The sequence below is a fragment of the Triticum urartu genome, chromosome 6 (genome assembly GCF_003073215.2).
Source record: "Triticum urartu cultivar G1812 chromosome 6, Tu2.1, whole genome shotgun sequence".
Taxonomy (NCBI): Eukaryota; Viridiplantae; Streptophyta; class Magnoliopsida; order Poales; family Poaceae; genus Triticum; species Triticum urartu.
The window spans coordinates 554,164,827-554,176,745 of NC_053027.1; the positions used below are offsets into that span (position 1 = coordinate 554,164,827).

At 44.9% G+C, this 11,919-nt stretch overlaps 1 protein-coding gene across 28 annotated transcripts; it reads right to left on the bottom strand.

Moving 5' to 3' along the window:
• Positions 1 to 4,162: 4,162 nt before the first annotated feature.
• Positions 4,163 to 11,317, bottom strand: LOC125515306. Of its 28 annotated transcripts, none has more exons than XR_007286928.1 (9): positions 10,990 to 11,218; positions 10,663 to 10,841; positions 10,159 to 10,255; positions 9,529 to 9,597; positions 7,932 to 8,119; positions 7,507 to 7,624; positions 6,480 to 6,576; positions 5,759 to 6,406; positions 4,163 to 4,635 (listed from the first exon to the last, which is right to left on the bottom strand). XR_007286928.1 is itself a non-coding variant. In XM_048680753.1 (5 exons), exons 1-5 carry the CDS (start codon positions 11,192 to 11,194, stop codon positions 7,755 to 7,757), a joined length of 447 nt encoding a protein of 148 aa, XP_048536710.1. In that variant the 5' UTR covers positions 11,195 to 11,317; the 3' UTR covers positions 7,631 to 7,754. The 28 variants fall into 28 exon arrangements, 2 of the variants coding, with proteins under 2 accessions (XP_048536710.1, XP_048536709.1); XR_007286932.1 differs by having other exon boundaries at positions 7,932 to 7,993; positions 10,990 to 11,217; XR_007286931.1 differs by having other exon boundaries at positions 7,932 to 7,993; positions 10,203 to 10,255; positions 10,990 to 11,214.
• Positions 11,318 to 11,919: the final 602 nt, after the last annotated feature.

Consider the following 11,919-nt stretch of genomic DNA (forward strand, 5'->3'; position numbering starts at 1 on the left):
GGGGGATTTTTGATCAGCGACAATTTATTCACTCTATTGGCACGAAACCAAGTGGCCTAAGAACATAATACACAAATGCATATTCTACTGTTCTAAATGTCTTACTCCAAACATGATGAGTGCTTTCATTGTCATTTATCATGAGGCAAAAGATGTGCGTCTTCAGTTGCTCAACTTTTGCTTTTATTGTGTGAAAGGCGAATCAAGCGCTAGCACCAATAATGACAAGCACGGTGAACATCGGAAGGTTCTTCGGATCACGTAGTGACCACGGCTTGTGGCGTGATCACCTTTCTTCACGCTCTTCGTCATACGAGCGTTGCAACACCCCTTCAAAATATATTCAGGTGGGGAGCCTGACCATTTCAAGAAAAAAGTATTTTCGCCGTGCCTTACTAGATGAACATCTCATTGAGGTTGTAAATCTGATTGTACCAAATGCATAAAATAACTTTTCAGAATTATAAGGATTTTGTAACAGCTGTGATGGTACATTTGCTAACTACGTACTTGATTTGCATCATACCCTGCAACCTTGAAAATACTTTTATATTTTGGCTTCCTTACAGTAGGGAAGTTGCTTCACCATGATGTTATGATCTCTCTTTTTTTAGAATAATAGGCATAACAAATTGTATGACGGCTGAATTAAATTAACATGTACACGTGGCTATAGCCGGACTCAGCATAGAGTGCCTTACTTTCTCCTATATATATATACATGATGATGGTTATGCAAGTGCTTTGCATGTAAAATGCGGGCGCATGCATGGGTAACTAGTTTTAGCCACTTGACTAGATAATATCTAACACTACTGTCTAGCATTACTAGAACGGCTCTCTCAAAAAATGAAAAAAAAAAACTACTACTAAGGGTATCTTCAACGGCAACCCTCAAACCTCAAACCGCCCACAACCATCTAGACCATGCGGTCCCGATGTGTCGTGTCATCCAACGTGGTCCTGCATCGGTCCGCAGGATGGTCTGGACGCACTTTCCCCCGTAAGTCAGAGACAAACGTGGGGGTTTTGTGGTTGTCTGAACAACACCCACACCCACTTCTGACCATCCTGGCCCACCCAAAACCCCTCCCTCGTCAGCGCGCGCTTCCTGCCCGAAACAGTCGTCGATGCTCCAAAGCGTCAGTTCCGTGTTCATGCCCAGCCAGAGCGGACGCGACCTCTAACTGGCACCGACATTGAAGTAGTGCACCGACCGAGAGAGTGCCGCCCGCGCCGCTTCCCGGTGCACGCAACTACTCGTTCAAACGACACCACAGTCGGTCGGTCGTCTGTCTTCCGCGCACATTAATGCCACGTGGTTGCGAGGAACCTACTCCGTATGGCGACCATTTGCCTCACGCCCGCTATATAAACTGCAGCCCTGGCCATAACCACATTCATCCTTCTCCGGTCCCTTTCTCCTCTTCCGCACCACTCCCTCCATGGCCTCCTCGCGCGCCAAAGCTCTCCGGGATGGCATGTCGCTGGAGCATAAGAAGGAGATGGCCCCATTGTTGCCTGCCAGGCAGCCGGAGGCCGATGACATCCCAATGGAGGATGCGGCCGAAGACGAGTCGACGCCACCCTCCTCACTGGCGCCACCCTCTCCGGTGCATTGCACCATGATCGTCGGCGAGGCCCGTGCCCATTACGTGGACATGGTGTAGGAGGGACGGGAGGAGCAATTCCGGTAGGCGCAGGCCGACGCCGCCTACAACATCGGCCTCCTACAGGAGCACCAACAGGCAGTGGAGCAGCTCAACACCGGTAGGGAGATCGCGTCGGACGCGGGCGTGGCGGAGCAGGAGGCGTTGCTCGAGTCGTACCGCTCCGCCCGCGAGATCCGCCTCGCCCGCTGGCGGTACCGCCAGCGGCAGGCAGAACTAGAGGCCGCCTAAAGGAGTTCGACGAGGCGGCGGACGAGGTGATGATATGCTCTGTTGCAATGGTGACCGGTCCTTGCAGCGTCGCGCGTCCCTCTTGCAGCAACGACGAGCTTCGACCGTCCGGGCTTTGCAGCATCGTGCGTCGCGTCTTGTTGCAATGGTGACCGACCCTTGCAGCGTTGCGCATCCATCTTGGAGCAACGACGAGCATCAAGCGTCCGGGCTTTTTCAGCATCGTGCGTCACGTCTTGTTGCAACGGTGACCGACCCTTGCAGCATCGCACGCCTCTCTTGCAACAACGATGAGCATCGAGTGGTCCTGGCTTGCAGCGTCATGTGTCTCGTCTTGTAGCAATGGCGACCAGCCCTTGCATCGTCGCGTGCCACACTAGCAGTAGCTTAGTACTCCCTCCGTTCCTAAATACTTATCTTTCTAGGCATTTCAACAAGTGACTACATACAACGCAAAATGAGTGAATCTACACTCTAAAATATGTCTACATACATTCGTATGTAGTAGTTATTTGAAATGTCTAGAAAGATAAACATTTAGGAACGGAGGGAGTAATAGCTAGTGCATGGCATCAAATTCACTAGCCTGTGTATATAGTAGTAGTAGAAAAACGATGAGTATACAGTACGTAATAGTAGATCAGCTAGCCATGACAAGGAGACCACGCACGCGAGAAAAAAAAAACAAGGCTGAGCACGCTGTCCGCCACGAGACAACGGAATCACAGTCGGGCGATCGGACGGTGCACCGCGCGGCCTTCTTTTTTTTTTCTGGAAGGCGAGGGTAGCTTCCGTGATTGGATGGTACTCCTGGTCCGGGGTGCCCAACGGTCGAATCGCCCCCCACCGCCTTTGCGGGAGTAGTATACCGTATCCGTATATATATGCCCCCGAGCGCCGGCGCGTGCCGCGCTTCCGATCGGGACTCGAAACCCTAGGAAAGTACTACTTCCGAGGATTGGCTGCAATCCACGATCGACGCGACCACCATGGCTGCTCCCCTCTGCAGGATGCCTCCGCTCGCCGCAGCTACGGCGGAGTGCAGGCTGTTCGGGGAGCTCGGAGACCAGCCAGTGACGCTCACCGCGACGGCGAGCGACCGCTACTACAGCAACCTCCGCCTCCACGGCGACCTCTCCGTCCTCCACTGGAAGCGGCTGGTGGGACCCCTCCTTGACCCTGAGCCTGAGCCTGCCGACGACGACGACGACGACGACGACGACGACGATGACGACGACGACGACGAGCCGCCCCTCAAGAAGATGCCCGACTTCGTGCACGAGGAGCCTGACGACGATGATGATGACAACGACGACGATGAGCCGCCCCTCAAGAAGATGCCCGACTTCGTGCACGAGGAGCCTGACGACGATGATGACGATGACGATGATGATGAGCCGCCCCTCAAGATGCCCGACTTCGTGCACGAGGAGCCCGGTCGTCCTTTCGACCACACCTTCCCTCTCCTCGCCGGCCTCAACCTCAACAACCCCTCCCTCTGCCGCGACGCCATCAACAACGTGCTGCTGCGTGCGCGGACGCCGCTCGGCTTCGGGGCGGGCAGTTGGGGCACTTCGCAGGGGGAGGGGCCGTTGGCCGGCCGGCTGGCCACGCTCGCGGTAGACGCGGTCCGGCTCCGGCGGGAGGGCGGTGCCGGCGTCTCCCAGCGCTTCGACATCGACGTAGATCTGACCGTACGGGTGGGGATAGTCTACGAAGAGCCCAGGGCGCTCCTCCTCGCGTGCAGTAAGCAGACCGAGGTATTACCAAAGGAGAATTGCTCAGTTTGCCTCGAGGCTTTCAAGGCACAACAAGAAACCTTGAGTCTGGCTTGCCTGCACTCTTTCCACCGCAAGTGTATCAGAAAGTGGTTCGACAAGAAGGCCACCTGCCCAATATGCCGCCAGGACATGTTTCCCTACTTGACCGAAGTCACCAAGGCAGAAGTTGGAACCGCTCCTGGCCTAGGGCCTTGATCACACTCAAGATAACAAGTGTGATTTCGTGTATGAGTTTAGGAGTTGCTGCTCAGAACTTTTGCTAGGGCTTAGGATCATGGTTGCCACTTGTGACCGTAAGTGTTGTAGATATTATGGAAAACTTAACTCTAAATGATGAGATACGGATATTACTTCTTTATACTTGCGACACTAGAATTTCTTTTGCATGAGATTGTTTGTTTAGTGTGGTTGTTGTCTTGTTGAATTGTGTTGCCTAAAAATTATCCACACAAAAAAGATAAAAATGAGTGAACAAACACATGTCCAACAAAAACAGAATTGCAAATATACATTCAGAACTACTCCCTCCGTTCCGAAATAGTATATGGCGTTAAAGAGTTTTCCGACAACCACCAAAAATCGCCTAAATGACCTGTCTGCCCCTCCCAGGTCAAGGGAGCGAAAGAAGCGACTCGTTACAGGAAGTGAGCGAAGCGAATCGTTACAGGGAAATAATAGAAACAGAGGAAACAATCTGAATCTCTGCGGCTTGCTCATTGCCGGCCAAGAGCTCGCCCATCTCGCCCTGCAGATCCTCACCCAGCAGATCTCCCAGGTTTCGCCGTGGCTGCTTCTCCTAGCCACCACAAGCAGCAGCCGGGGCCCCAGGTTCCTGCCACCCAGGCTAGCAGAACCTGGGAGATCTCCTGGCCGTTGCTGCTTCTCCTCGCCGCCACAAGCAGCAGCTGGAGTCCCAGGTTCCTTGCCGGCAGATCTCCCAGGCTAGTAGAAACCTGATCAGGGAGTATTCAGAGAGATGATCCATATAACAGTATGATGATATTCAGATTGAAGCAGAAACATAATGGAAAACAGTCCAATCTTAAAAAATGGCCTGTAATTTTATCATTTACTCCAAATCACGAAGAAAAGAGAGGGCCCGCATATGTCCAAATCATGAATCACAACAAGAAACTCTAAAGTTGAATGATGTGAAGTGAATGAACTAAAGAGGGACCAAGCATGTTGTGTGCTGTATGTACTGCTGCTAGCAAGCAGTGCAAGCAAGCACTTGCTACAGCTGCTAGCAGTGCATATTCCTTTAATATTGCAAATCAAGGAATAGACAGCAGCAATTTGCTTCAAGTGTCAAATGTGTATTCATGTGAGGCTAAACTGCTATTGTATCTAATCCTGCTATTGTACTTATACACGTGCTGGAGTACTTATGTGCTGCTATTGTACTTGTATATATTCCTGCTGGAATACTTATGAACAACTTTGTATTGGAGTATTGTCAAGCAACACAAGCAAGTTAAACTAAATTTATTTGAGTTAAGCATCTACTGAATTTTCACAGATTAAGTTAAGTTTGCAAATTTGCAAGGAGTATAAGTTCAGTTTGCAAGGAAGTAAATTCAGTTCAGTTTGCTTGCAACCCAATTTCAGAGTACTTCTTGCAAGCAAACTTACTGCACTGGACACATTAGAGCAAGTAAGAATTTTAAGCAGCAAGGAGTAGAACAAAGAACCTGTAAGCAAATAGGGGTACAACTAGAGCAAACAATCTGTAAGCAACTGATTTTTTTGAATTTGAGTACTCCACTTAAGCATTTACTGAATTTTCTGAAATTATTTAAGTACAAGTGTTCAACTGAATTTTGACAATCACAGCAGTCTCAGGTTTTTTACAGCTACTGGGGGCAACAATTACATCAGATTTCAGTTAAGCAACAATTTTGTCTTGGACAACAATTATAGTTAAGCAACAATTATAGTAGTCTCAGGATTTTTACAGCTATTTCCAGGCAAACAACAATTAAATCAACAATAGTTAGAAAAATTGCAAGCAAACAACAGATCTAGCACACACACAACAAGGAAGGGAGGCAGGACGGGGACGACAAGAATCGTCACCTGAGAGGGGTCAACCCGGGCGGGCGGGTGCGCGCGAGACGTACAGCGGCACGCGATCCGCGAGAAGACGGAGGTGAAGGCATCTTAGCTTCACCGTGCGAGTACACCACCACCGTGCTCCCCCTTCGCTGCCTTCGCGCCTTCTTTCTCCACCGTCACCGCCGTCGCGGACGCTAACAGATCCATCACCGCCGCCCACGGATATGTGCAGCCACAAAAAAAGAGACCTTTCATCTCGCCCACTATGCTGTGGCTGCGACCAGCTGTGGCGCTGGCAAGAGCGAGGAGCACGTAGGCGTCAGCAAGAGACAGGGACGGGAAGCGCAGTGGAAGAGGAAGAGAGCGAGTGGGCTGGGAGAGAGCGAGTGGGTGAGGAAAGAGCGACTGCTACGGTCGGTGGAGTCGTGCGAGTGGGAGGGTAATTTGGGAAAGTGAAGAAAGTCTGTAACATGAAATAAATTGAACTAAGATTGCTTAAACGAGGTATAAATCGGAACGGAGGGAGTAAAATGGAAGCGATGTTGCTACAGCTCTCCTTCCCCTTCCTGCTCGTCACCCTTTTCCTGCCGGCACCACCCCTCCAAGTCACTCTTCCTGCTGGCATAAGATTGAAGCCTGCCTTCTGACAATTGCACCGACAGTCAGTAGCTGCAGAGAAGGGCATATACGTTATTTAAATGATGATATCTTCTGCAATTGCTGAAATGATTTCAAAAATTACCTTACATGTGATCCATGCATTTATTCTTTGAAAATTAAAGTCCTGCAGGCGGTGGGCTGCCACTTTGATTTTTTTTCTGGGCCTGCAATCTGTTTCACTGGGAAAGCAACAAACATAAGTAATGGATATAGTTGTAAAAGTTTGAAGCATAGGAGGCAGAGGTGTTACTCATTTAATTTTTCTTCGTTAGATGGCGGTGAGGCAACAGTTTCAGTGAAGGCATGCTATGGTAAGTCGATCGACATGAGAAAAGTAAGGGATGAATGTCCATTTGCATGTAAGATGGTATGCAGCACTACAGAAATGCAAGTGAAAAAGCCAACAATGCCGTGATTACCTCATTTATTGATACATTTACTGTTTAAATAGGAGACATGGCTTGGCGCACGTTATCCACAGAAGCGGTAGGCAAACCGGAACGAATAGCCAACATGAATCCCAATAAGATTAAGATTTAAACATGTAAACATCATGTTTATGATAGAGCAAAATTGTACATTCATAATTGATTTAGCTCAACTTGAGTTGTGGCAACTCGTAACTGACAAGGACAGAAGTTGTTGAGATTACATAGATAGAAGTTTAAAGTGACATGTAGCATAAATCTAAATAATATAGTGGAGTCGATGTCGAGGTGAAACATCTGGACAAGTATCTTTTGAATTCATCAGCTCCTTCGAGGCGGCACAAATTTTTAAGCAACGGCAGATCCCAAAGCAATTTCGTAGAGTAGAGTGAGTAACCAAACCATACGAACAAGATATCCTACTTCGTTGATCTTCGTCCACATGATCTAGGTGGATTGAGTGATTACCTGGGGGGGGGGGGGGGGGGAAGAACCTTGACCCTGTAATGCTATGGAATGAATCGAATTCTACTCTCGACAACCAAAAATTGTCCGCTCATACTAAAAAGTGTATTCATCAGGCAACTTAGTTATATTATGTTCTGAACTGTGGTCCATGCAGCATTTGTAGGCAAAAACTGACCACAACATGAGCAATATGATGCATAGAGAATATCCTACCTGAAGATTCTTCTGGCTAGGACCCAACATCGACAGTTGCAACGAAAACGACTTCCAGCTCTGCTTGTTGTTGATTTAGTTAACCATATTGGGCTAAGCCGCTAAGGTCAACCAGCATCTGTAGCAGGAAAATAACTATTTTCAATGTGAACAGGGCTCGATGGCCTCATCACTGGATGAGCCGTTGTAATAAAATTAGCATTCGCTTGGCAGGCTTCACTAAGTTTATGATGGCAACAGTTGATAACTCAACTAACATGAAAACCCCTGTACAAGTAGAAGCAACGCTAATTATGAACTCACCGTTTTTAATGCAGGCTATAGCATAACATAGTTAATATAGTGGATATGAAGTAAAAATTCAGTAAAATAAATAATTAATGAAAACATGCCAAGCTCCAGCGTACACGCACACACGATGTTACCTGAGGCGGCAGGACGCTATGACGTTGGAGCCAATGCCATCAATCTTGTCACCCCGGACTCCCTGGAAGTTGTGCACCGGTAAGCGCGAGATAGATGCTGGACAGGGATGGCGGGTGGACAAACAACATTGGTGGCCGAAGAAGTGGTAGGGCTTGGTACAACTCTGGAAGGATAACATAAAAAGCCACTAATAGCATTTTAATAAACTAGGTAGTAGGCAACCTGGTACAATTGGTAGCTGGTAGCAAACCATGAACTATAAATTAAAAAAGGTTATAAAATTAGGCAAAGACAAACGGGAGTGAAGACATGTACTGAAGATCGGTCCCTTTATTTATCCCAACAATGATTAGCAACTCGGGATATGGAAATTTGATCAGCAATATGTGTAAGCAATTAAGCTAGCTTAATAACAGGACTTGATAAACTAATCATGGCATTGTGTATATTTCAGTAACTATAGAATTCATGTGGACCAATCAGGAAGAATGAGCAGCTGAGCGTGCCCTTGATATATACTTAACCATCTTTCTCATAACCCAATGTATCATGTAACTAATTGAGTTACTTTTGCTTTTTTGTATGACACATGTTCATAAGAATATGAATTCAGAGAATGCTTATTTAACTATATATTAAACTTTGTTATATTCTGACGTGTCTTGTTAGGAGTGGAGACTGACAGAATGCAGAAAGGGAGAGAGTAATACAGCCATACGTAATAAATTAACACCTATCTGCCTTTAGTCCTTTGAAACTGGCTAAAGTCCAGCAGAAAGTATAAATGATGACCAAACCATGAACTCTCTCTGAAGAGTAAGAGAATGTATAAATCCTGATCTAAAAAGTCATGCATAATAGGGCGCAAACTATGCAAGGGAAAATAGTTAGAAGAAGACATCAGTCTCGTGCAGGCATACATATATGAAAATGGCAGGGACCCAAACAAATGATGCACAAGTTTCACAGCGACCACACATACAATGAAGTAATAGGAAGGTCGCCGTGATCCTAGGAAACAGAGGAACAAAACTATTTTGTTTACAAAGATGAATCAGCAGAAAGAAAACCAACACAATGGTGAACTACGAACAAGGCGTCGCAAAAACACCACAAAAGGAGGCAACAGAGGAAAAAATCTCAGGAAAAAAGCTACTTCTAGTCCCTAAAAGCCCCACCCTCTATAAGTAACATCATAGTCTCTCGATGTGACATGGACACATTGCCATATAACTAATCATGGGTGAACACAGGCTTTCGAGGTATATACCAGCAAAAGACAGAGTCTCACCCTATATCTTTTTCGTAGGATACAATTGCACAACACATGGAATTGTTCTCGTTTCAATATGAAAGGTCATCGTGATCGATCTATAGCATTGCACAAACTAACATCCTAGTCGATATGTGGGTTACACTAAAGAACGAGTGAGCAGTTCTACCACCAGGAAGAACACACCTGAATGCAAAACAAGCATGCCTATGGATTTTACATGATAACCAGAAAATTACGAAGTTACCAATGAACACAAAATAAGCGAAGGCACATAAAACAAAAGACATGATAAAGAACAAAGAAGAAAAGATGGATTATACCAGCTGATAGCCCCATGCCCAATAGTAGTCCAGCAAAGAGAATACCACATACAACCAGTGAAGCAAGGACTGCAAAAATGAGTTGACTTGATCAGATGTAAGCAGTGACGAACAGACTATGCTACTATGTGCTACAAAAGAAGTCAATTGCGACTATAAGAACCGCATATTATATGTGCACTGGAAGTCCGAAACACACATCTCAAGCAAAATAATGCATACACTTGCCACTGACCAGACAGAGGACACATCTGATCTGACAAATGAAGAGTTCAACATTCACTTATGACACTACAAAGAAGGCAACACAGGATGCTAGACTAACCAATCGACGCAGGAAAAAACTACTTTCTGAGAGGCAAGGCACTCCACTTTCTGAGAGGCAACGCACTCCTCGAATCTGGCTCTCCATGCCGTCTACATCACAAAGAGAAAAGCAAATACCAAAATAGGCCCCAACAAAGGAGAGAAATCGATGGGTGGTAAATCTGGAGTAGGAGGAGTAAGAGAGAGACTAAAGTAGTGTACCCGCACAACATGACCAATTCAACCATTATATCAAGCAAATGGGCAAAAGAGAAGGAATGTGCCATTTATGGTCCATTCAGTGCATTCATAGATCTCACGCACCTAGTACCAAAATTCTCAAATCATGGATAACAACCTAGACGGACCTTCAGTTTTTATGCATCTTCCAAAGTTTGAAGTATATTCAGTCACTGGAGATCTGAAGTGGAATACTTTTCATTAATAGTTTGCACCACATACATGACTCAAAACTATACAAAAAGGTTATCAAAGGCACACACATCAGTGATTCGTTGCATAATAAAGGGTACAACAACCAATGTTCCATTAGTAAATGAGTAACAAAATATAATAGTTTCATAAAGAAATATGACGGCAGATACTTGCCAATAGACAATTGTAGAAATATAGTGAGTGAACATAATATTTATTTGAAAGATAGAAAGTTAAAATGTATGACACAACACATACGGTAGAGTGGGGTCAATGTAAAAGCATAATCTAGGTACCAAACAGACGCGTCAATTTTTTGTGAAATTATGAGATGGCAGTACTATAAAAAGATACTGACACTCAATTCACAGTACATAAATAATTAATCCATACCCGCAAGTCAAAGATATATTTCACAGTGTTACCAAAGCCATCTTGAGAAGCAAATACCAGCACTTCAAATATACTCATAGAATGGTAGCTTTTGCCAATGGACTACCATGGTCCTGATAAACATTATACATCATAATCCTTGCTGAGTAAATCAGACTTCACGAGACACAAACAAACTCCTGAGAATAATCACACAATTTCAACACTATATCCCAGAATTTCTACATCTGAAAACAACTGAGAGAAATATCAAAACTTCAACACCATATCAGTGCCCATTACAAGATTACTAATGGCTGGATGACAGAAATAGCAAAGAAATCTCACCATTGGTTGAGAAGTAGAGGAGGCGGTGCTGCTCGGGTGATGAAGCGGAGGAAGAACTGCTCAGGCGAGGAAGTAGTGTTGAGGCGACAATACTTGAGGGCGGCGCTATCCAGGGAAGATGACTTAGTCGACACGTCGCTGCTTGGTGCAGAGGATGAATAGGAGGCATGCTGCTCAAAGGAGAGGAGGACCAATTACACAACATAACATACAAATCAAAGGACTAAATCAAGCGTGCAGCCATGATAAACCAAATGTAAGCCACATGGATCCTCAGATAACGACATACATATCTGAAGCATGTGCATGAGTGTTAGTGGCAAGTGGGCGCAACACATCGGTTCTTGTTCAAGTAACATCTAATAAATGATAAACAAACTATTTCAAGATTATTATCTATATTATATCTACGTCTATCTATGGTAGTAAGCGTAGCCAAAAGAAAGAGTGTGAAGTTATCATTATATTGTAATTGTGTGTCTTATATCACCTAGATTAAATCTATTATATATATATTATATCTATATAGAGTATTATTTGATATATAAGGTGTCGTATATCTCTTGCAACTAATATGTATAAGCCCCAGAACTTATATTATATATATTGCAGTTCTTATTAATTATATGTATTGAATGCTCTGACTATATTAAACTGGACCATTCCTTAAAAGAAAAATATTAACGCTTCTTTTTTCTATATCTATATTAATTAATAAATTGGAGAAGAGATAAACAAATACCGACCAGAATTCTTATCTATATATATATCTCTCTCTATTCAATTGTAGAGGGATTTATCATTTATAAAAATTAAGAGAATAGCACGAGTATATATATATATATTAGTGTATCTTTATATATATATAACAGGGACACTTATATTAGGAAGGTTTCCAGGCAAGTACCACTATTAAGAAAGTCAGCAGTA